The 23,030-nt window shown below is 52.8% G+C and overlaps 12 protein-coding genes across 12 annotated transcripts; 8 read left to right on the top strand and 4 right to left on the bottom strand.

Annotated features, from left to right (window-relative positions):
- Window positions 1-77: 77 nt before the first annotated feature.
- N7532_003535 (sugar O-acetyltransferase) lies at window positions 78-901 on the bottom strand (the record flags this gene model as incomplete). Its single annotated transcript, XM_056616029.1, has 3 exons — window positions 78-152; window positions 252-648; window positions 738-901. The coding sequence occupies 3 exons, from the start codon at window positions 899-901 to the stop codon at window positions 78-80; spliced, it is 636 nt and encodes a 211-aa protein (XP_056476386.1).
- A 365-nt stretch (window positions 902-1,266) lies between these two features.
- On the top strand, window positions 1,267-2,276 carry N7532_003534 (protein-S-isoprenylcysteine carboxyl O-methyltransferase; the record flags this gene model as incomplete). The annotated part of the gene is made up of 2 exons (XM_056616028.1): window positions 1,267-2,104; window positions 2,194-2,276. Coding segments are annotated over 2 exons (921 nt in total), but the record flags the coding sequence as incomplete, so codon positions are not given.
- A 164-nt stretch (window positions 2,277-2,440) lies between these two features.
- On the bottom strand, window positions 2,441-4,685 carry pex8 (putative peroxisomal membrane protein Pex17; the record flags this gene model as incomplete). Its single annotated transcript, XM_056616027.1, has 4 exons — window positions 2,441-2,986; window positions 3,038-3,486; window positions 3,536-4,566; window positions 4,612-4,685. 4 exons carry the CDS (start codon window positions 4,683-4,685, stop codon window positions 2,441-2,443), a joined length of 2,100 nt encoding a protein of 699 aa, XP_056476384.1.
- An 83-nt stretch (window positions 4,686-4,768) lies between these two features.
- N7532_003532 (uncharacterized protein) lies at window positions 4,769-5,424 on the top strand (the record flags this gene model as incomplete). The annotated part of the gene is made up of 2 exons (XM_056616026.1): window positions 4,769-5,250; window positions 5,304-5,424. The coding sequence occupies 2 exons, from the start codon at window positions 4,769-4,771 to the stop codon at window positions 5,422-5,424; spliced, it is 603 nt and encodes a 200-aa protein (XP_056476383.1).
- A 249-nt stretch (window positions 5,425-5,673) lies between these two features.
- On the bottom strand, window positions 5,674-7,653 carry N7532_003531 (WD40 repeat domain-containing protein; the record flags this gene model as incomplete). The annotated part of the gene is made up of 4 exons (XM_056616025.1): window positions 5,674-7,065; window positions 7,124-7,324; window positions 7,392-7,507; window positions 7,569-7,653. The coding sequence occupies 4 exons, from the start codon at window positions 7,651-7,653 to the stop codon at window positions 5,674-5,676; spliced, it is 1,794 nt and encodes a 597-aa protein (XP_056476382.1).
- A 447-nt stretch (window positions 7,654-8,100) lies between these two features.
- N7532_003530 (putative diacylglycerol O-acyltransferase (DgaT)) lies at window positions 8,101-9,753 on the top strand (the record flags this gene model as incomplete). The annotated part of the gene is made up of 3 exons (XM_056616024.1): window positions 8,101-8,341; window positions 8,395-8,435; window positions 8,500-9,753. The coding sequence occupies 3 exons, from the start codon at window positions 8,101-8,103 to the stop codon at window positions 9,751-9,753; spliced, it is 1,536 nt and encodes a 511-aa protein (XP_056476381.1).
- Window positions 9,754-10,347: 594 nt separating this feature from the next.
- Window positions 10,348-10,919, top strand: N7532_003529 (MAPEG family protein; the record flags this gene model as incomplete). Its single annotated transcript, XM_056616023.1, has 3 exons — window positions 10,348-10,379; window positions 10,433-10,568; window positions 10,632-10,919. The coding sequence occupies 3 exons, from the start codon at window positions 10,348-10,350 to the stop codon at window positions 10,917-10,919; spliced, it is 456 nt and encodes a 151-aa protein (XP_056476380.1).
- Window positions 10,920-11,238: 319 nt separating this feature from the next.
- Window positions 11,239-12,129, top strand: pyrG (orotidine-5'-phosphate decarboxylase pyrG; the record flags this gene model as incomplete). The annotated part of the gene is made up of 2 exons (XM_056616022.1): window positions 11,239-11,395; window positions 11,456-12,129. 2 exons carry the CDS (start codon window positions 11,239-11,241, stop codon window positions 12,127-12,129), a joined length of 831 nt encoding a protein of 276 aa, XP_056476379.1.
- A 957-nt stretch (window positions 12,130-13,086) lies between these two features.
- Window positions 13,087-14,962, top strand: N7532_003527 (allantoate permease family MFS transporter; the record flags this gene model as incomplete). Its single annotated transcript, XM_056616021.1, has 6 exons — window positions 13,087-13,339; window positions 13,397-13,492; window positions 13,551-14,176; window positions 14,233-14,581; window positions 14,644-14,824; window positions 14,911-14,962. The coding sequence occupies 6 exons, from the start codon at window positions 13,087-13,089 to the stop codon at window positions 14,960-14,962; spliced, it is 1,557 nt and encodes a 518-aa protein (XP_056476378.1).
- Window positions 14,963-16,499: 1,537 nt separating this feature from the next.
- On the top strand, window positions 16,500-17,442 carry N7532_003526 (GPR1/FUN34/yaaH; the record flags this gene model as incomplete). The annotated part of the gene is made up of 5 exons (XM_056616020.1): window positions 16,500-16,586; window positions 16,645-16,840; window positions 16,906-17,016; window positions 17,068-17,113; window positions 17,163-17,442. 5 exons carry the CDS (start codon window positions 16,500-16,502, stop codon window positions 17,440-17,442), a joined length of 720 nt encoding a protein of 239 aa, XP_056476377.1.
- A 3,481-nt stretch (window positions 17,443-20,923) lies between these two features.
- N7532_003525 (uncharacterized protein) lies at window positions 20,924-21,274 on the bottom strand (the record flags this gene model as incomplete). Its single annotated transcript, XM_056616019.1, has 1 exon — window positions 20,924-21,274. One exon carries the CDS (start codon window positions 21,272-21,274, stop codon window positions 20,924-20,926), a length of 351 nt encoding a protein of 116 aa, XP_056476376.1.
- Window positions 21,275-21,769: 495 nt separating this feature from the next.
- N7532_003524 (uncharacterized protein) lies at window positions 21,770-22,840 on the top strand (the record flags this gene model as incomplete). The annotated part of the gene is made up of 1 exon (XM_056616018.1): window positions 21,770-22,840. The coding sequence occupies one exon, from the start codon at window positions 21,770-21,772 to the stop codon at window positions 22,838-22,840; it is 1,071 nt and encodes a 356-aa protein (XP_056476375.1).
- Window positions 22,841-23,030: the final 190 nt, after the last annotated feature.

Below are 23,030 nucleotides of genomic sequence, written 5' to 3'. Positions count from 1 at the left end.
CCTGCATATAGCCGATTCTTCTCCTTCCTCTACTTTAAAACTCCACTATTGTATTGTACGAAAGTGTAATTTCAGAATTACTCCATCGTAGTCTCAATCTTCCTCAGGATCCTCGCCGGGTTACCCGCAGCAACATGGAAGGCCGGCACATCCTGCAAGTGTCAGCTACCCATGACCACACACACACACACACACACACACCAACAGATACTCCAATGACAGTATAAAACAAAAGCTGAGAAGAAACATACCTTAGTAACAACACTCCCCGCCCCAATTGTCGCTCCCCTCCCAATCGTCACACCCGGCAAAACAATCACATTCCCGCCAATCCAGCAATCCTCCCCAATAGTAATCGGCTTCCCCATCTCAGGGCCCTCCGTCCCATTCCTTATCGCCGGATCCAAAGGATGCGTCCCAGAAAACAAATTAACATTCGGCCCAAACAGCGTCCGCGCCCCGACGGTGATCGGACAGGTATCGATGAACACGCAGTTGAAGTTGACAAAGACGCCTGCACCGAGCTTCACGTTGTATCCGTAGTCCACTTTGATAGGGGCTTCGATCCAGGGCTCGTTCTTGAAGAGCTCTGCGTCGGCGGTTGGGTCGTCGAGGACTGCTGGGAGGGGTGTTTTGTCGTTGATTATGCTTGAGTGGATTAGAGGCTGAAGTATATATCCATCTGCTGCCGAGGATAGAAAGACGGGTCTAGGGGATATCGAGCAACGCGGACCTACTCCCTCCACAGCTCAACTAGTCGCCGACGAGGCACTTCGTCTGTCACGGCATTGAATCGATTGCAGGCGTACTTGGTGCGAGCTCGGTCTGCCACCATCTGCGGTGTGAAGGCGCAGAAGAGCTCGCCGCGGAGCATCTTTCCTTTCTCGGTTAATTCGGCCATGGTTGTCTCGTTGGAGCAATAAGCATCAAATGCAAAACAGAGCAGCTTCAAACGGAAATTGTGTTGTCTGAAGAGGCGCGGAACCCGTGCTCGCTAGATGTTCTCGCGACAACGTGTGGGGAGTGAGGGGACCGCAATGCAAAAGTCGGGGAGTCCCCGCCGAGGCTCCGGTGGAAGCGGAGCTAGCGGACTCGGACTCAGGAACAATCATCTCCAACTTCTTTTTCCTTCCTGCGCCATGGTGCCCTAGCCACCAGGGCCCCTTCAAAAAGCACACACACCTGAGAAATTGCTCTTCCATCCTCACCTAGACTGAATCTCCAGCAAAACCAAGAATACTCAGACAGGCGAACACTGTTCACAAAATGCCCAACGCCCGAACAACCAGCGCCGACTCATCCGACACCATGAGCTCCCAATGGGCCCCCGACGCCCAAGTCGAACCCGAATCATCCCCCTACCCTTCCGAATGGCACCCATACTTCGCCAGACGGCAAAGCACCTCCTCCCTCTCCTCCTCTGACCCTCCAACAACGACCCCAACCCCAAACACAATCTACCCAGATGGAGCACACTCGCTCGCCGGCATCTCTCTACGCGCCTTTCTTTTGGGTACCTCCCTGGGGGTCACAGCAACCCTGACCCTCCTAACAACAACCCTAACCCCAACAGCGTTCTGGCGCATCCCATTCTTCATCGCCGCGCTGAGCCTATTCCACTTCCTCGAATTCTTCGTCACAGCCCGCTACAACACCCCCGAAGCAAAAGTCAAAGCCTTCCTCCTCTCCTCAAACGGCTGGGCCTACAACACAGCGCACGGCTCCGCGCTCATGGAATGTGCTCTCTCGCACTGGCTCTGGCCAGACGGTAGTCGGGTGTCTCAGTGGCTTTCGTTTACCGACCCGATCTTTGGCACGAAGATTTCCATCCTCCTCTCTCTGGGCCTATTGTTGACGGGCGTTGGACAGCTCGTCCGCACGCTAGCAATGGCGCAAGCCGCAAGTAACTTCAACCACCACGTGCAATCCACCCGGCGCGACGGACACGTCCTCGTTAAGAGTGGTGTCTATGCGTACCTGCGTCACCCGAGTTACTTTGGGTTCTTTTGGTGGGGGCTTGGGACGCAGTTGGTGCTTGGGAATGTGGTTTGTTTCTTTGGGTATACGTTTGTGCTTTGGAGGTTTTTTTCGACGAGGATTAAGAGTGAGTTTTATTTCTTTTTGTTCATGCATTTCCTACTTTTGGTTTACTTTGTTACGGTTTTTTGGACTAACTGGATGACATGATGGTAGGTGAGGAACAGTTCTTGATTTCTTTTTTTGGGGCGGATTATGTGCAGTATCGGGAGGAAAAGCCTGTCGGAATTCCTGGTATTCCGTAGGTCTACAGCAAGGTAGAATTGTGATTTATGGTGGTGAAGAATGTCGATGAGAATAGGAACCTTCAATGGATATTCTTCTGGAGACTGTAAGCTGTCCTGGTATATGGAATGGTATATGACATCAACGCTTTGTACAATGCATCTCGAGTAAAAGTCAATCACAGTTTACTCTCCGGCGCCACAGAGCCCACAGCTCCACTCATAAACGGCCCCTCCTCCTCAGCAGGCGCAGGCTCAGTCCCATAAAGAACCAACTCCCGTCCACCACGGGTACTCCACCACGTAACACAGCAATGGGCGCGGTCAACATCCATTTCGCCGCCGCTCATCGCCTCCCAGAATCGATCGATGCATGTCTGGCGCATGGAGCGGTCTGGGATTGCATTGATCAGCTCTGCTGACAAGGGAAGCCATTCATTTAGATCGTCGACGCGGAGGAAGGAGAGGGAGTCGAGGAGGGCGAGGGTGAGGACTGTTTGGGCGGAGAGAGGGGGTTGGTTGCCCAATTCCGGGGTTGTGCTGTTTTGAGCGGTTGGGACGATGGGTGTTGCGGAGGCGTTTAGGGCGCGGTCTCGGACTACCTCTAGTAGGATGGAGGGGAGGAGGGGTTGGGTATTTGCTAGCGGTGATGGGGGTGCGGTCACTTGGATGACTGTTTTGAAGGCTAGACGGAATTGGCGGGCTGAGAGGTTGTCCGGGAAGACCTGCATTGTGTTATGAGAGATGTAAACAAATAGGGCCCAAGAGAAACTTACAGCAAACAAGTTCTCAATGTAGAAGGGTAGGTGTTTGCTAGCCAGATCCGCATTGTGTGGGATGGCGAAGACAACGAGTACGACGCTGTGGGCGGCTTCGAAAATCTCCAGCAGCAACGGGTTGGCGCCTACTGCCAGGTAAGGGAAAGCAGCCGACAAGAGCAACTCCTCGTTGACTGCAGGCGACAAGACCAACGGGAAGTGCTCGGCAGCATTCATGAAGAAGAGATCCAAACATCGCTCGACGGGGTGATCAGGAATCTGTCCGATATCGCTGGGCTTGATGCTGCGGAGGAAGTTCTCGGCCAGATCCGGGTATTGTGAGAGGATGTCAATGGCAGCCAAGAAGACAAAGGCGTGCTGCGAGGACGAATTCTGTCCGACTCGAGAGGACACGAAGTATAGATTGCGGAGAATGTGAAGAGATTGCATGCAAAGATATGGTGCACCTGTAAAGAATTAATGTCATGGTCTTCTTGAATGAGCAATCCCACTTACAACTGCTCGCAGCAAGAGCCGGGTCATTGATCGTTCTCCCGAGAACAGCACGGAGAACAATAACCACCGAGTAGAGCGTGTTCCTCAAAACCTTCCACAAAGCCGGGATAGTAGTCTGCAAAGACTCCGCATCCAGGAACTCCGCCTCCTCCGCAACATCGACCTCAGACAACTTATTTTGCCGCCATTGCACCATCAACGTCCTCACAAAATCGGCCATATAATCAACCGTCTGCGCCACCAAATTCGGATTCTGCACATTATCCACGGCATGCGAAATAAGCCTGGACAAAGGCCCCAACGCCGACACAAGCGGTCGGCCTGCAATATTCGAAACAAATCCAAACGTCACCGAACGAGGCGACCAGCGGAACTTCTTTCCCGGCGCCTCAACAACATCCTTATCAATAGCACCAAGGAAATACCCACCCTCCAAACCCTCAGGCGACAAGAAAGTCGAGCGCACCATAACCGGCAACAGCAGGTCATAGTTAATCTTGCTCCGCTCCATATCCGACAGAAGCTCAAACGTATAGTTCAGCACCATTGTGACACAATGCCCATCGATGCCCGCTTCGGTATCCATTTCTTCAAGCGCCAGCTGCGCCGCCGTCGCAAGCGCAGACTCAAGTTTCGTCCGGATATGCCACGGCAGACCCTGGCGGTTCTGTCCCTCGAAGCCCAGCAGGATCCCGCCTAGTAGGAGTACATGTCTCCAGCGCGGGGACTTGTCGTCCGCGCCCTCGGCAACGGCCTTAACCCATGCTTCGCGTTCAATCTTGCGGTTGCGCCCGTAAGCTGGTCTTGGCTCGTCGGTGCTGTCGTTTTGCAGGACGGCGATTGCGGCTGTGTTGAAGATGCTTAGGATCTTGCGACAGGCGTGCAGGTCGACGGGTTGGTTCCATAGTGCGGGCGCGGAGAGCAGTTGGGATGCGAGGAGGCTGAGGTTTAGTGGGTTTCCGAGGATTGAGAGGAAACTCGTCGCCGTGGGGAGGAGGCTGTTCCAGGAGGTGTTGCTGTTAGCAGCTGGTCTGCTTCGGCGATTACCGATTGCTTCAATGGATTGCGTTTCTTACCCAGATGCATCCTCGAAACTGGATGTTGACTGTAGGGAGCGCAGGAGCGCAGCCAGGGAGCGTTCCGTCGCCATGTCGAGAAGGGTAGTTGAACTGAAAGACCGACAGGTCTACATGGCACAAGGGAGATGGAGTAGGACGGATAGCGGAGCCCCAGATGGGCTCAGCCGAGGTCCGGACTACGGCGACCGACAGCGGTCAAACAAGCAGCATCATACCTTCCGACGATCACCGCGACTCACGACTCAAGCTTATCCAGTCCAACCGCTGCCAGTACCGATACATTGACGATGCCACGCAGTCCGAGTCAAGTGTGAACCTCCCCCGTCCGACAGAGGGACACGCCGCCATGACCAACAACCGCGTCCCAATCAACTACGAAGTCCCCTCGTTCCCATCGCTCTACGACCCGCTCCCGACGCACCACCAGGAAGCATACTACCTCTACTACACGAAGGACATATGGCGGTTCACGCTATACTGGACATTGGTGTTCTACGGCGCGACGCATCTGACCGTCGCTGGGTGTGCGGTTCTGACGCATTGTCGGAATTGGAGTGTCATTTGGCTGGTGCCATTGTTGTATAGTGTTGTTGCTGGGTTGGAGGGGTTGTTAGCTGGGAGTATAGTTGGGCTTGTGTGAGTATTTCCTAAGATAAGATAGGTGTAGAGCGAGACTAACGGGCGGATAGACTCGGTGCTGTATACGAGGCGGGCAATTTCCGAATGTCGACTTGGTTGCCCATGATTTGGGGCGGTGTGAATGTTATGGTTCTTATCGTGACGAGCTTTCCTATACAGGGTGGTCTGTGAAATCTTCAAGGTTTTGGAAGACCATGTCTACTATCCTACGCCTCGACTTATGTCCACGTATCGCCAATCACCATTGGCAGTTGCGACACACGGATGATGATCAAATGGTTCTCGATTCGATATGATACACCAAAGATTGTGAACGAATACGCAATAAGCGCCACCTTGCCATGGAAATCAATGCCTTAATGTCCCAGACGCCGTCCCGAGTCCATATTTCTGATACACACTAATGCGACCACGCGCTCCTCACTTGCGCCCGTTATCCGGCATACTCCCCTGCAAACCAGGCAGACCGCCAAGCCCGGCCGCCAGATTCTGGAGGTTCATATTCGCCGGCAACTGAATCCCCTGTGCCATCAGCTGTTTCTGCAGCTGTGCCATATCAAGATTCATATTCATAGGCGGAGGTGGAGGCACCCCCGACATGCCAGGAAGCATGGGGAAACCAGGCGGCAGGCCTTGGTTTGGATGACCGCCTTGTTGCGCCGGGGGTTGTGAGCCCATAATCGCAGCCAAACGGCCAGGATCCATTCCGCCCATGCCTGGCAAGCCACCTGGCGGGGGTGGGGGTTGAGCAGCGCCGATTCCTGGAAGCATTCCAGGCCCATCCACTTGGTTGTCTGTCGTTTGGGTACCGGGCAATGCGGATCGTCGCTGGTCGGGCAGACTGTCGGCCTCATCTTGATCTTCTTGCTCCTCTTCCTCGCGCATCTGCCGACGGCCGAACCCGCGGTTCCAGGTCCCCTGGGCTTCGGCGGCTTCTTCACCGATATGGAATCGGTCCTTCATGTAACTAGTCTCACCCGATCGAGCGCGCGACCAGAATCGAGTGAAATTATCCTTTGAACCAGATGCAAGAATGTGGCCTAGTGGATGCCAGTCCAGAGACCAAATCGTAGCTGCATGAGCATACTGTACCCGATGGGCTGGGAAGATGACTTGCGGCGGCGTATTCGCTGGGTCGGGGCTGTCGTACGGTGCCACAGTGGGTATCTGACCCGTGGGTAGGTTTGGTTCATCGAGTAGGTAGTGATACAGGGAACCGTCCTCGGCTCCGGTAGAGATAAGGTTGCTGTGAATGGGGTGCCATGTCAGCGACGAGACGGGCTTCTCATGGCCCCGCAAAATGCAAATATCACGCATCATCCGCAAATCAAAGACGCGTGCCGTCTGATCCCGCGACGAGGTCGCGAGTAGATTGCTATTAACTCGTGAAAACCGTGTGGCTGTGACCGTATTCTTATGGCTATGCAGTGTAGTGAGGCATCGCGCGGTCCGCGGATCCCAGAATTTGACCTGGTGGTCCTTGGATCCCGATACCAGCAGACCCTTTGTCGGGTGCCAATCGCAGGACTTGACGTCCCAGTTGTGTCCGGACAAGACTGTTTCGCAGGTCCGCGAAGTGAAGTCGAAGATTTTGAGGGTGGTGTCGTCGGAGGCGGAGACGAATTTCGTGTCACTGGGGGACCACGAGAGATCGCGGACCGCATCGTGGTGTGCGTCGTCAATGGTCTCGACGTTGTTGAAGTTGGGTCGCCAGTATTTAATGTCGCCTCGTTGTCCACCGGAGATCAACCATTCCTGACTATGCGCCCACGCGAGGGACGTGACACCTGCTTGAACTTGATCGTAGTGAGCCTGTTCGAAGAGCTAGATTAGCAAGAGTTTCCCCCCAACACAAATCAAGATCACGCACATCCATGACGGTCTCGAAATTAAAGGCTGTCCCGTTCCAGAGCATAAATTCTCCCGTGTGTCCACCGGTCAGCAGTCGTCGTCCCTCGGGCGTCCATCGCACGACGACAATCGGCTTCTTCGACTTTCCAATCGACTGATGCAAATGTCGTACGGGAATCGTGTCGACGGCGCGGTGTGTTCGCGCAACGGGCGGCAGCATCTATTTATGTCAGTCTATCTTGACGACCCAGCTCTTTGCGCTGGCTGGCATTAGCACGGGCACTCACGTCCACAGTGAAGCTCGCACTCGGCCGTTCCACCTCCATGCGGTGTTCGCCTTTCCATCGGGGTCGTCGCGTCCGCATCCATTGCACCATCGACGAGCCGTAATCCGTAACCAGACCTGCAGAATCAGAATGTGAGTATCCGGGCTTTCACCCTGCTGCGCGAGCGAGAAGACTTACGAGGCCGCCGGGGTCCGACGGGAGCATCATAGTTCTTGTTGAAGCGCCCAGGGGCGTCGCCCCCCTGTTCCTCGTAGAAGGCCATGAGCGAGATGTGCAGGGCAAAGAGTAACGCTCATGCAAGCGGGGCCGTGGACGCGCGGGGGTCTCTCATTGGCGATTTGATGCTGGGGAAGAGCGTTGGGAAAGTCGAAGGAGCTTGCAGCGGCCGAGCCTCCGCGAGACCGCCTAGCAGGCGGTGATTGGCCGCGCTATCAGCTTGGCCGCTATGATGCCTTTTTCCCCCCGCCAGCTTGTTCGAGACAGCTCCTCCTCGTCTATTTCTCTCTCTTTCTCTCTCTCTCTCTCTCTCTTCTCCTCTTTCTCTCTTCCTCTTCCTTATGTGACAGACCGACACGGAGCAAGCTCTGGCGTTGTTGTTCTGAGCTGCCTCTTGAGAGATAGTGTCCCCGCATCAGCCCACTCCTACTAGTCTTGGGCTCTCGGGCTTGTGATTGCTGAACCTGAGGTTTCAGATTCACTGCAATTGGAAATGGCCTCCCAGACGGAAGCGATCACAACGTCTCGGAAGCAGTCGACTCAGTCGGGTGAGACAACTGGACATGCTTCTAACCAAAGCGCACCTTCCGCGCACCCGGCCACGGGCAAGCGTCGCAGCAAGTACCGCCATGTCGCGGCTTACCACTCGCAGGCGCGGCACTCCAGTTTGAGTCGGGAGTCTGAAGAGACAATTAGCTTCCTGGGGTTTCGAAACTTGATGGTCTTGGTGCTGGGTATGAATATATTTTTCAAGTTGTGTTATGTTCGCAATGCTGACGTTCTACAGTTGCTATGAACCTGCGTCTCATCATTGAGAACTTTATGAAGGTACAATGCTGACAATGACCAACGCATCTCTCAAATTGCTCAACAGATCTAATTTTTTTTCTAGTACGGCGTCCTCATCTGTATCAAATGCCACGACTACCGCAAACAAGACCTGGTCCTCGGATCCATCCTCTTTGCGCTGGTACCCTGCCATCTATTCGTCGCCTATCTCGTCGAACTATCAGCCGCCGCAGCAGCCAAGCAGACGGTGGGCCGACAGAAGAAGACTGCCGAGGAGAAAGAACATGACCAGCAGCGATTCCGGTCAGACTGGCGCTATACAGCTTTTCTGCACACTGTTAATGCCACCCTGTGTCTTGCCGTGACCAGCTTTGTCGTGTACTTCTACATCCACCATCCGGGGATCGGCACACTGTGTCAATTGCATGCCATCATTGTATGGCTGAAGAACTGCTCCTACGCCTTCACTAATCGCGATCTCCGTCTCGCCTATCTCAACCCATCTGCCGAATCGGGTCTGCCGGAGATCTACGCTTCCTGCCCTTATCCTCAGAACATCACTCTAAATAATCTGGGCTACTTTTGGATGGCTCCTACATTGGTCTATCAGCCGGTCTACCCCCGCAGCGAAGGAATCCGCTGGCCCTTTGTTTTTAAACGCCTGGCGGAATTCTTCGGTCTCTCCGTCTTCATCTGGCTCCTGTCAGCACAGTATGCAGCGCCCGTCCTGCGCAACTCAATTGAGAAGATTGCCATTATGGATATCGCCTCTATCCTGGAGCGCGTGATGAAGCTCTCCACCATCTCGCTGATCATCTGGCTGGCGGGATTCTTCGCCCTATTCCAGGCTCTACTCAACGCCCTGGCTGAGGTCATGCGTTTTGGTGACCGCGAGTTTTATACTGACTGGTGGAATAGTTCCAGTCTGGGCGTCTACTGGCGATCCTGGAACCGCCCTGTCTACCTCTTCATGAAAAGACACGTCTTCTCTCCGCTTGTCGGTCGTGGCTGGAGTCCGCTGGCGGCGAGTGGAATGGTGTTTTTCCTTTCTGCTGTTCTCCACGAAATGCTCGTCGGTATTCCAACTCACAACTTTATCGGTAACCCCTACCCGCCTTACTCTCGGTTGAGCTTGGCTAACTCCTTTATAGGCGTCGCATTTTTCGGCATGATGTTCCAGTTGCCATTGATCATCCTGACTGTCCCCCTGGAGAAGAAGCGCGATCCTCTTGGAAAGACCATCGGTAACTGCATCTTCTGGGTCAGTTTCTGTTTGGTGGGACAGCCTCTGGGAGCTCTGCTCTACTTCTTTGCTTGGCAGGCCAAGTACGGCAGTGTGAGTCGGATGCGCACTTGAGGCTGTCAAAGAATCTAACGGCATCTACCTAAATCTTGCTAGGGATAGTGCTTGAAGATATGAATAACATTTATGTGCGGCCGCGGTGTTGATTTGACCTGCTCATTGCTACATACGATGTGGGCGTTAGCATAATTCTTGACAATTTACTGCCATCTCACATGCCTAATGAAAGCAGCTTTGCTGACTTGACCTTCCATTTGTAATGCAATAGAGAGATATGTACTTGGCGCTGACCAGATAATTGAACGATTTGGCATTGACGTTCACCAGCACGGCCCTGATCAAGGTAATTTATGAGGTGGCACCTTCGCTCTGGGCCCAATGGCGATCATCGCAAAACACGGGGTACCACATGTTGACAAATAGTGCCTACCTTAGGGTAAAATGATCGCCATCGAATCGCATCGCAACGCGTAGAACGGGCCAGCTTGGATCCGCGACGGAAGACGGCCTTCGGAGAGATGTTGCACCGGCGCAGCAGAGCTTCCCCGGCCCGTCCGTTAAAAACAGATCCGAGGACCGCTTATAAAACTCCATCCCATCTCGAACTCTGCTCAGTACATCAGCACAAACCAAAACACTACAAGCACAATGGTCGCAATTACCATCCCTGAGAACTATGGGTGAGTTAGTTGTTCGTCTTCGCTCACATTGTACATTCTTTTAACAGTCCCAGCGCGGTCATCACCGTCGCGCTCGGCGCCATCCCCGTCCTAGGCTTCGTCCACGGCATCATCACCGGTCGCCAGCGCAAGGCCGCCAAGGTCCCCTACCCGCATTCCTACGCGACCCAGGAACAATGCCGTGAGAATGTACGTCTTTCCCTCTGCACTCTGCAACGCCCCGCCAATGCCATGCTAACTCCGGACCCACAGGCCAAAGCCGAGCAATTCAACTGCGCCCAGCGCGCTCACGCCAACTTCCTCGAGAACGCCTCCCAGACTATGCTGTTCACCCTTGTTGCGGGTCTGAAGTACCCCCAGCTTGCGGCTGGTATTGGTGCTGCCTGGGTGTTCTTCCGCACACTCTTCCTGTATGGATATGTCTACTCCGGCAAGCCGCAGGGCAAGGGCCGGATGATGGGTGGCTTCTTCTGGCTGGCGCAGGGTGCGCTGTGGGGTCTTAGTGTGTTTGGTGTCGGTCGCGATCTGATCTCCATCTAGGCACACTAAAGTTTTCTATAATGTACTATTATTTAGCTCTGTAGCTGACCCTCAATTGATGATTCTTTGTATCCTCCCCACCCCCGTATGCACCGCCACACCACCGAATGTGGCTGACACTCCACTGTGGCGTCTAAAAAAGTTCCGGGTCGGTTGCATCGTCGACTTTACGCTGCTCTCAACTTGGACTGTTCTGGTTGCTGATTTCTTGAGGAGCATACTCGGCAGACTTGGATCCTTACGGCAGGCAGCAATACCCCAATTACATACCTGTGGCCGCCTACGATATATCCACCACCACCCCGCCAACCCCGCCGCCATGTCCTCCAAGTCGCAAATCCCCTTCGGCACTCGCGCCAGCAGCCACCCCAATCCGCTCGCCCGCAAGCTCTTCGAAGTCGCCGAAGCCAAGAAGAGCAATGTCACTGTCTCCGCCGACGTCACAACCACCAAGGAGCTCCTCGACCTGGCCGATCGTGCGTGACAGTGTTCCTCCAGAGAGAGACATGAATGGGGCTAATTTATGAAATCAACAGGACTGGGCCCGTACATCGCCGTGATAAAATCCCACATCGACATCCTTTCCGACTTCAGCGAAGAAACCATCACCGGACTCAAGGCATTGTCGGAAAAACATAACTTCCTCATCTTCGAAGACCGCAAATTTATCGACATCGGCAACACTGTGCAGAAGCAGTACCACGGCGGCACCCTCCGCATCTCCGAATGGTCGCACATCATCAACTGCGCCATTCTGCCCGGCGAAGGCATCGTCGAAGCCCTAGCGCAAACCGCCCAGTCCCCCGACTTCCCATACGGCTCGGACCGCGGTCTCCTCATCCTCGCCGAGATGACCTCCAAGGGCTCCCTCGCTACCGGCGCGTACACCTCTGCGTCTGTGGACTACGCGCGTAAATACCAGAGTTTTGTGCTTGGTTTTGTGTCGACTCGTGCCCTGACGGATGTGCCTGCTAGCGTAGCGGCGAATGAGAATGAGGACTTTGTTGTTTTTACGACGGGTGTGAATCTCTCGTCTAAGGGGGATAAGTTGGGTCAGCAGTATCAGACGCCGCAGTCGGCGGTTGGGCGGGGCGCGGATTTCATCATCGCTGGTCGTGGGATTTATGCGGCGGCTGATCCTGTCGAAGCCGCGAAGCAGTATCAGCAGCAGGGTTGGGAGGCGTACCTGGCTAGAGTTGGAGGGCAATAGGCGGAAATTTGCGATTACACACTGCACAGAGGGGCTTATTTATTTTAGGTTGGAATATAGACTTTGATAGCTGGGATGCGAGTGCATATGAAATCATGAGCGCGGCCTGTTTCCGTTATTTCCTAGCCTTCCTCCATGCCAGGTTCTCGCGCACGGTCTCTCAATTAGGCAGGCGGATAGCGCCGGGTCTGGGCTTCTCTTGTGCAATGCTTAGCACTGCTTGTCGCACGACGCGACATAACTCGACTGCCAGCTGCATCCATTGCTCACCCCACTTAGCGTCTGGGAATAGCTTGGATGGTGCCATCGCGATAAGATAAATCAAGAGATAACAACAGCGACCCTAATCCTTCCTAATGGTTAAGCCAAAGTCAACAATCTCAGATAGCATGCAAGATACTTAAAGGAGGTGACCGTCGGTTAGCTCTCGGAACTAAATCTGGCCCCGAGACACCTCCTTCCTCATCCACTAACTATTAGCACCAGTCGTACCCTGATCAGCATAGGGCAGCTACGCAAGTCGTTCTCCTCACCTTGGCCAAATCAGCCGAACTCGGCTATCCCAAGGCCCTCGATAGGCCAGGAGCCAACACTCTTCGCCCTTTGCCGATCTTCTCCTCACGCCCCCTCTCCTCCTCACCCAATGGGCATCCGCTTTGACGATCAAGCAGCTCAACCCCAGACTTCAAACTGGACGCTGGGATGCTTATCGCGGGGGAGACCCACCGGCCACACTCGATAGGGGAATCAGGTGTAACCGGCTGCGCTCTGCGGCCCCCGAGGCTGCTCGAGAGGAGAGATAACACCACGGCTCGTATCTTGTGTCACTCGTCGAGAATGTGGAGAAGATCTCCCTATTAGACCCCCGTGCCTGCCTGCGTGCTTTCTTTTTTTCCCCTTAGGTCACCCTGGAGTATTTTGGTTATACCTACTCTTCTCTCACTAAGGTCTCCGACAATGGCGGAGGAGAAGGTGGAAAAGGATGTTGCCCTCGGCACATCCTCTGCCGTCGACGTCGAAACGCCGAAACATGTTGATCCCACGCTGGAGAAACATGCCCATGATGCTGACGAGGCTATGAAGGCTTTTGATGAGATGCAGGGGGAGGCAATTGAGCTTGATGAATCTACGAATCGCAGGTTACTCCGCACGATCGACTGGCATCTGATGCCGATCATGTGCTGCGTGTATGGGATGAATTATCTTGATAGTATGTTTCGCGACGTTCCTACCCTATACACAGGCGACGACACTAATCAACAACTAGAAACAACCCTCTCCTACGCAAGCATCATGGGAATTAAAGAAGACCTCAACCTAGTCGGTGATCAATACCAATGGCTCAGCAGTTTATTCTACTTCGGTCCGTCCACAACACGCCTCTCCCAAACTACTTGAACCCTCTAACACTCATGATGTAGGCTACCTGGCCTGGGAATACCCAACAAACCGCCTTCTCCAACGCCTCCCACTCGGAAAATACTCCGCCTTTTGCATCCTAATGTGGGGCCTCGTGCTAAGCTGCTTCGCTGCCGTGAAAAGCTACTCCGGCGCAATCGCCATCCGCCTCTTCCTGGGCGTCTTCGAAGCAGCCGTAACACCCGGATTCGCCCTGCTCACCTCCCAATGGTACACAAAGCGCGAACAAGGCAGCCGGGTAAATATCTGGTTCAGCTTCAACGGAGTCGGCCAGATCGTCGGCGGACTAATCGCGTACGGCATCGCAGTTGGAACAAGGAAGCATGGTTCCTCGATTGAGCCGTGGAAGATCATTTTCCTCGTCACGGGGCTCATGACGATCGCACTGGGATTCGTGTTTTTGTGGATTATCCCAGATAACCAGCTCAATGCGCGCTGGTTGAAGAAGAAGGATCGTGTCCTTGCTGTTGCAAGAGTCCGAATTAATCAGCAGGGGATTGGGAATAAGCATTTTAAGCTTTATCAAGTCAAGGAGGCCCTGCTTGATCCGATGACTTGGGCTTTCTTTTTTTATGCGCTTATTGCGGATATTCCGAATGGTGGGATTACGAACTTTTTTAGTCAGTTGGTATGTTTTCCTCCTTTCCATCATGTCGGGGGTGAGATTCTAACAAATGAGTTTAGATCAACAGCTTCGGCTTCACGGAAGAGGAAAGCCTAATCCTTGGTGTTCCCGGTGGCGCCGTCGAAGTCATCGCTCTTATTTTGAACGGGTATATCGGACACATCACGAACCAGCGTCTCCTCTGCAGTCTAGGCGGGCTGGTCTCCGCCTTTGTCGGGATGCTGCTTATCGTCGCGCTGCCGCAGTCGAATGACGTCGGTCGCTTGATCGGGTATTACATGACGCAGGCGAGTCCAACGGCGTTTGTTGCGCTGTTGTCGATGATCTCGTCGAATGTGGCTGGGTACACGAAAAAGACGACCGTTGCTGCGTTATATCTGATTGGGTATTGTGTTGGAAATATTATCGGTGGGTTGCGGCATCCTGGAGAAGACTTTGGAATTAATGGACAAAGTGCTGATAATGACTAGGACCCCAAACATTCCGCCCAGAAGACGCGCCGCGCTATCTCCCGGCGGAAATCATAATCCTCGTCTGTATCGGCGTGTCGCTGCTTATCATGCTGTTCATTTACTGGTGGTATCGGAAGGAGAATAAGCGGAAGATGGAGATTCAGTCGAGGCCGGATTATGTGCGGTTGGAGAATCAGGAGTGAGTTCCGTTGTCTTCTTTGTGGTCCGGTTATTGGTTACTGCTGAGGATTTTTGCTAACGTTTGCCTTCTAACCTGGAATCTAGGTGGCTTGATTTGACGGATCGGGAGAATCCGGACTTTTTGTATGCCGTTTGATTGGGGATGGATGCTTTTGTATCGAGTTTCCTCACAGCTAGTTGAATTGGCCCGCTGCTTTTATTGGCTTTATGAATGAATTATGCTTTGTATTAAGTCGAAAGTTTCCTCGAGGAAGGAATTGTACTTTCTCTTCGGCCTGGCGAATCGCATCCAACATACCTACGTAAAGTATCATCAAGCATCTCTCACATTGAACCAGTATATTTTTCCATCATTTCTAATGCATTTAGACATATCAAAAAGACTTTGCGTAGTTCAAGCTGAAATTGTCACTTTCACAATGGCGCAGAATCGTACTCTCGTTGTCGCTATAATTAGGTAAAGTAGCTTCAGGTATCATTGGACGCTCTCAAGCATCACCAGTTTCACCACCAAATATCTCCATGATATTCAAAAAGAAGATAAAAAAAAGCCACAGTTAAAGAGAAGAAAAGAAGGGCGTGGCACTGTGCCTGGATCTGCAAAGTTCTCCCACCCGTCAGCCTCTTAAAACCTACATTTCGCGCCACCTGTCCCACCAAAGCCGCAACCCTAATACAACCAACTCCCAGGCCGCAAAAGAGGACGCAAACTGTATGCAGTCCTGGCTAGGGACCGCTTTAGAATACAGTGGAGAATTGCCAGCTCGACCAAGGGGGCTTTTGGCGAAGAGATTCACCTCTTTTACTAAAAAAATATATATACATTGAAGAGGGGAACGCTCGATGGCAGCACGCGCTGAGACGTGCGGGTCGATTCAGCAGGAAAACCACCACAAAACACACACGTAGCAATCAGGAAATAGCGAGAACCCCAAATGTAGGGGTCAGGTCTGAGAGGTGTAAGAAGGTGTATTCTAGATCTAGCTATCCGGCCACCGTATACTGCCGGCTATGTCACATAGTCTGGATGGCACCCATGTAGTAGGGGGAGGGGGTCTTCCCACTACAATATATATATATATACCTATGGGAGCCCTGAACACTTGAAGTCTTCCGCCTGTCAGTTAGTCGTGCGACAATACAGATCATCAGCCATCCGATTCTAGCCCTCCATTAGTGAAAACCAACCCATAATACCCTCGGCTTCCAATCCCGAAATGATCCGCAGATCTCCCACACCTCGCATGCCGAACCCGAGCCAAGCAAGGAAGCAATATCTTCAACGCAAGCCAAATTTAATAACCTTGGCAAAAGCAACATTTTCTCAGAAAAATCTCTGCCGCAAATCCATGATCGACGTCCATCTCACCCCGGTCTCCCCCGACTGCCAGGCAATGGAAAGTGGATCGGCCCCACGTTGGAGAAATGCACGTACCTAATTCAACCCCGAACATGTAAGCGTTTGCTAAAGGAAATGCTAAAGTTTGATCATTTTACCCCAGGCTGGATTTCGCGGTGTCACTGATCCACATTCTTCGGATGTCGCTGCTTTCTTGGGGTCGGTTGATCTTGCAGTGTGGTATACGGAACACACATAAATGGGAGGTTTCGACCCTCACCTGACGTAGTGAATCAATTTGAAGATCGCCTTCACCAGCTCCATTAGACACGAAATGTCTTCCCCCATCATGAAAGGTGGTGACCACGCCATGGAACTTTCATCCTTCCGTCCCCAGCCCGAGAAACAGCTCGCGGATCCTGTATGTGTCTCTTGATGCCAATGCTTGAGTGAAGCTTGAGCCCAGGCTAATTTTTTAGGCACCGCTGGCAATGGGCGGGTTTGCGACGACTTTGCTATCCGTTTCGCTGGCGATGATGAAGTTGCGGGGCGTCGAGACACAGACCATCTTCGCGGGAGACCTTTGCTTCGTCGCTATGATCGGCCTTTTGATTTCGGCGCAGTGGGAGATGGTTCGTGGGAACACTTTCTCTTATACTGTTCTTTCTGCTTATGGTGAGTGAGCGCAATACGGTGTTAGATACGAAGTAGTATCTCTTCTGTCGCTGACACCAGCTCAGCGTTGTTCTATGGAGGTTATGGCGCTTTGATGGTCCCGATTTTCGGCATCATCGATGCGTATGGGGGGTATACGCCTGAGTATTATAATGCGCTCGGGTTCTTCGTTCTTCGTGAGTACTGAAGTTCCGACTGTATAGACATATTTGATTGACAATTTCCAGTGTGGGGAGTTTTCAACCTCTTCTTTTTGATCGCAAGTGTGCGATTGTACGTTTTCTCTTCCAACCTATCTCACCTTATTCTAACATCTTTGTAGGAACGCGGTCTACATCATGATCTTCGTGTCACTCGAGCTCTGTCTAATCTTCGATGCTGCCTCGCAGTTCACTCGCGCCGATGGCAAGCTGAGCCTCAGCGGTTCCTTCTCTACTGTCGGAGGCGCGTTTGCGTTCATTGCGAGTATCTTGGGGTATTATACGGTGCTGCACTATTTGTGCCAGGATTCACTGCCTTTTACTGTTCACATGGGGGATACTTCGAGGTATTTTGGGAAGGGTTCCCGGGCTCAGAGTAAGGCGGATCATCATCTTGTTTGAAAGGTTTGAGAATGGTGTAATGAGAGCATAGATAAAAGATAGATATAGAGAACCACCTTGTGCCATAATTCAAATGCTCTTTCAATTGTGTATTTTCTGTAAAGAATACAACATGGCCGATCCCCAGCACCCATCATTCATATAGAACTCGAGATATATTTGAGGACTGGGAACGGATTAAAACCAATATGACTGTATCACAACAAGTGTCCCCACCGCAGATCCAATCAACTTCAGCCTCATGAATTCAAAATATATTTTTCCGGGCCTCCCTGGTTAGCATAATTTATCGGATAGTGCTACCGAGTAGTAAATCGCAGGATTCTGTTTGGAAGTTCCTTCCGAGCAATCTAGCATAGTGTTGCACCAATCACTAGCCAAATAGCAATCGAAATGCGAACCACTCAAAACCAAATCCCGACGTACTCCATACCAAGTACACCAGGGTAGGCCTTTGAAAAGCGCAGCGCGTGATTGTGAAGATGTTCCCTGACTAGATAAATGCATAAATGCCTCGAAACACGGTGATGGGCTTTCCCTTGTCTTGCTAGCTCGGAATTGGCGAGGTCGAGCTTGTAAACAACGTAATGAACAATGGCCTTGATTGTCCTTTAAATAATAGTATGGGACTGCTTGAAGAAGAGTGGGTGTAGTGGTCGACTTTATGGGTGCACTCTCGTATCCAAAACAGTGCCCGACTCGATTAGCTCAGTATGAGATCTGTGTGAAGTTCTCGACAGCCCCGCAAAAGCATGTTTGCATCAAATTCTGGCAGGGGCCAGGGATGATGGCCGGCTGACGCCAGAACGACTCGAGCAGCTCAGGCTGCATGCATACTGATTACATCCGGTCATCTCAGAGCCAGCGAGTGTTAAACCGTGAGTTTACCGTCAGACCCAGCTACAACTCGTCCCCGTCCGGATACGTTAACCCTATTCTAGTGTATCGGATGGTAGTGTTGCTAGGCATATATACTTGGCTCCTCTTTTCTGGCTAGCAGGATTTCTTCTCGAATCGATGAAAGTACGTAAAAAACGCTCGTAAAACAACCTCGACAGCCATTCTGGACTCATAAAGGAATTGACCGATCCGCGTCTCGTCGAAGTCCTCGTCTACGTGACGATTTTCAAGAATTCCCCAACAGCGTAACGAAAATCGATAACTTGATCCTGGATCCGCCGAAGGCTGAGACGGTGGGTGGACAAAGTAAGGCACAGAGAATAGACTGAGACTCTTGCGGTCATGTTTGTGATCTCTTCATAGGGCTATATCCATTTAGCTCGTAGAGGGGGGATTTTGAGTGGGCATCGTGCAGTACCGTGCTGAGTCAGTCAAGTAAATAGAATCCTGGTGGGTGCTGCTTAGAGCTGCCAACATGAGCGAGGCCCGTGGGGAGTCTCAAAGTCCACGCCCTGGACAGTAGAAAATCTCGAACCCCTCACCACTGAGTGATTAGGTAGGCAGGAGGTGAACGCGAAATTCTCATAGATGACATCGTATTGACTGAGAGGGCGACGGAGCAGCAGAGGCTCTCACTATACTAACAACTCATAACAACAACGACCAGGATAGACCACACATCCGTAAGACAACTTCAACTTCCACAATAAAGAAACTCCTCTCCATCCTCAAGTCAAGACTCAAGAGATGATGAATATCCCAAGAAGGGTATGCCAAAGAATGCACCTCCTAAGCCCCCGCGGGGAAATGAACAGGCAACTGATGCGCTGTGCAATGCAAGAGCTGGACTATGGCAGTCCGCCCTCATGACCGCGACCACCTAAGCATTGTGAGTTTCAAGGGGGAAGGAGAGGAGAGGGAAGAGGTGGAATTTGGCTGGGGAGGAGCGTCGTTTGCTTGGGCCGATCTGAGAATCTGAATGGCCTCGCTTGCGTGGCCGGCGTTTGGTTTAGGTAGGACTGGGTGCTGATTTGGCTTCATTTGTGCAAGGGACACCTTCACCCGCGAGAGGCGCAGTGACCTGCGTTATGAGGTTTCTAGACAGGTGTTCTGTCTAGTATTTTCTAGGGCTTGAGTTGCTGGTCTAGCATGGTGAAGATGCCCTGATATCTGTGCTGAAAGTGTGTTCCTGGCCTGGAGGGCAAAAAGCAGAAGACAGTAATTATCACAGTTTGCGATGTAGTGACTAAGCGGTAATGCGCTGCTTTGTTGAGTATAGCAGCACATGGGGGAGGGAGGAGTAGGCGAAAGGGCGGACGCAGGGAATTATAGTCCCGGACCACGTGGTTGCACCACGTGAGCGGCTCGTGGGACCGAGCCGTCTAGAATCGGGATTGAGCCTATCAATTTTGTACAGGGCATTCCATCTATTAAGAGGATGATCCCCTTTGAAATTGGGAGGGGCCACCATCGTCAGAAAGGAGATATGGCGTCCACGATTTAGAAGATTCCCCAGCTTGCAAGCCATGGTTATTATTGGGTCCCTACGAATTTCAAGCAGGATTTGAAAATCAGAGATGCACTAGAAAATACGAGAGAGCGTTTTGAATAGGAAGAACCTGATGACAATAATACCTTTGAGGAATGACCTCTTCGTTGACCCACCACATCCTCTAAACACCAGCGACACGCAATTGAATTGGAAATAATTACTGGTCTCGCAGTTATTTGAAGTCCCAAAAGTAGTTTGACAGCGAGTTGTGGGATTCGTTATTCGCAATCACACCACTGGCTGACCGACTTTCTTCGGGATATGGTGTGTTTCCCCACACTCATTCCGGGCTCTAAAAAAAAAGGGCAATATAGTTTCAACTTTAGACCGACTCGACCGAATAACGCCTTTGTCGTCGTAGTGTAGACGAGTAGATGGTGAAGAGGTAGAGTTGGCAATGCCAACAGCGATGTTTCGGTCGTTTGCAGCGGTCGCGATGGCATAGTCCAAGTTCGAATCAACACTGAAGTTCGGAGTGAGTTCTATATCTCCGTCGCCCCTGAGCACCCCATCAAAAAGCATTAAAAAGCAAAGCAATAGAGAGATTTGAATCGCTCGTTGACCGCATAGAGTGGAGCGATTCCTTGATAACAGGTTTTGTCGACCGCTCGGTCCGTCGGTAGCGGCCGATTAACCTCTCTTCCCGCCACGGCTCTAGAGCAAATCCCTACTCCAAGCAGCGAGAGCAACTGCATGTCTCACAACGGCTGACAAGCGAACTCTAGTGAATTCCTGTTGTACCTTTCGGACAATTTCTGCTGGAATTGATTAATGTTGAATAAGCTTTTATCCGAATCGGGGGTCATCCCGTGGCAGCCACCGCGGACTAGCTTTGATGGGGTTAGACGCTCAACAACACCCTAGCCACATACCTTAGTAGGTCCGAGTCCCTTAAAGTGCTTAGGGTGTTGGTACTTCGTGTGTACCTGGACAGCCAGCGGTGAGACGAGTGGGATTGCGAACCCACCCCACGTTGCCGCCAAGCTCTAACTTCTGGTCGGTATTTGCAACCCATCACCTGGGGCCGTCTCAGCACGCGCCGAGACAAGCGCTGCGCAGCGAGAGTTCGCTAGTTGCTAAAATCTCTTCGCGCTGATCGGCGGCCAGCGCAGAGTCCACCAGCGGATTTGTGATGATGCCGGTGGGGCTGGCGGGAGACCTAGGAGGACCTGACGTCGCATCTCCAGTCTTGGTTGGCGGCGTGGCTTGCGGCGGGCGGCTGCCGAGACCGCTGTTCGAGACCGTAGTTTTGTCAGTGCGAGTGCTGGTTCTCCGCGAGGAGTTTAAGACGATACTAGGGTAAGCAGCGAGGTATCTGCGACGAACGGCGGAACTCGGAAGACCAGCCCAATAATAGTTTGAATCGGGACTCCCCTGCATATTTGTCACTGCAGGGGCGTTGCGGACCCTAAGACGTACCACCCGAAGGCACTCTAGGGCAAGGCACGAGGAGAAGCAGGGTCGATCCAGACCGTGCGAGGTCTGCTGGTTTGGGGAGAGTGGAGGCGCCCTTTGCCCCCCCACCATCTCCGCTGGGGAGGAGCGGTGTACGCAAATGAATTCTTATTAATCCCTGCCATAATACTTGCCTGGCCAGTCTCTCCTTTCAACGAAGCCCTCTGCCTGCGAGGGACGGGCGCTGTCAGCTTTCTTTGTTGTACCTGAATTCTGGAGGTGTGAACGTGAAGGGCCAGCAGTAGATCCGCCGCGATGCCCGCCCAGCCCTAATCTTATCGTCCGACTATCCACGGCATCTACCTCTACCGGGGCAAGCACACCTACCTCAAGGGACTAGCAGGTACTCTGCTTGCTGCCCTCAAGGCAGAGCGTCGCTCTGGCTGGCTCTGGTCATCAGAGCCAGAGTAAACTTCGCCCATGGCCGTCACATGCCGTGGCGATCTTCACATGGATGCCGCACCTGCACTTCCCTATCTCGACCTCAAATCCTTGGAGACAACCATCTCCGAACTCCCTACGAAATGCACTTCGATCTCATCTCCACCAGCCAAGATGGACATCCCGCGAGTCAAGCGCATCGACCCTCCCACCTCCATTACCGTCCCCGACTCACCACCCAACACAGGCGGTCCACGCACCAGCTCACGCCCAACATCCGCCGCGGCCTCAGGACAGCACTCCCGCTCCAACTCACGAAGCACACCTCGCTCCCGACCAGCAAGTCGTCATGATCCACTCCATTCTTCACGAAGGGCCGTCCCAGCCGCGAGCATCGTTCCGGTCCCATGTACTCGCGCCCCGCCGCAGGACCGACGGGAGTCGTTACTAGCCCTGCACAGGGAATCATGCCGACTTTTCCAGGACCTCGATACGTCAAAGACATCGTCAGACGAGATCCGCTCTGCACCATCGTTATCCAGAGCGCCTTCATCATCATATACATCCCGACGGGAACGACGCACATCATCCGAAACAGGATCCGTGCCTCCATCCCCAATCGCATCATCGCAGTCCAGTCGTCGTTTCACATTTGAACACCGCGACTCAATCAGCCCCATTGCAGCGCCCTCACTTCAGCACCGCGATCGCTCCAATACCCTACCCAGCATCACCTCCACCTCCAGCCAGTCCAGTCCCTCCGCCTCCTCCATCAACGTCCCGGTAACGATCATGGAGTGGACATCACCCTCGTCTCGCAGGGCGGAGTACGAGAAGATTGATCGCGCCGGCCGGGGGGTACGTGGATTATGGCGGAAGGTTGCGCCGAAATGGTGCCAGGCGCGCGATGCGCGGACGCCATTCTTTGAAGAGGGTAAAACGAGTCGGGAGGGGAGTGTCCGACGCTTTCGGATGGATATTCCGGATGAAGAGGATCAGATTGGTCCTAAAGAGAAGGCTCAGGGCCAAATGTTGGACTTTTTGGGGAAGGGGTGCGAGCATACTCCGTGTCGCTGGACGTATCGTCGTACGAAGACGTCTCCTGCATAGCTTGACGGATTTTGTTGACGCGAGTCTGCCTTCCCTTCTCTTGACCTGCTGGTAGCGACCTCGCATTTCGGAACAATGATAACGGCCTACGATTTGACTTTTGCATTTGCATTGCATTGCGCTGGCTTCCCACCCTTCTTTTGCGCATATTTGCTCGTTCACGCTCAGTTGCGTTACGGGTTCTGCTCGA

The sequence above is a fragment of the Penicillium argentinense genome (genome assembly GCF_028826775.1).
Source record: "Penicillium argentinense strain IBT 30761 chromosome Unknown utg000004l_segment0_segment0, whole genome shotgun sequence".
In the NCBI taxonomy this organism is placed as follows: Eukaryota; Fungi; Ascomycota; class Eurotiomycetes; order Eurotiales; family Aspergillaceae; genus Penicillium; species Penicillium argentinense.
The sequence above is the reverse complement of the archived record's forward strand: the minus strand, read 5'-3'. Positions and strand labels throughout refer to the sequence as shown.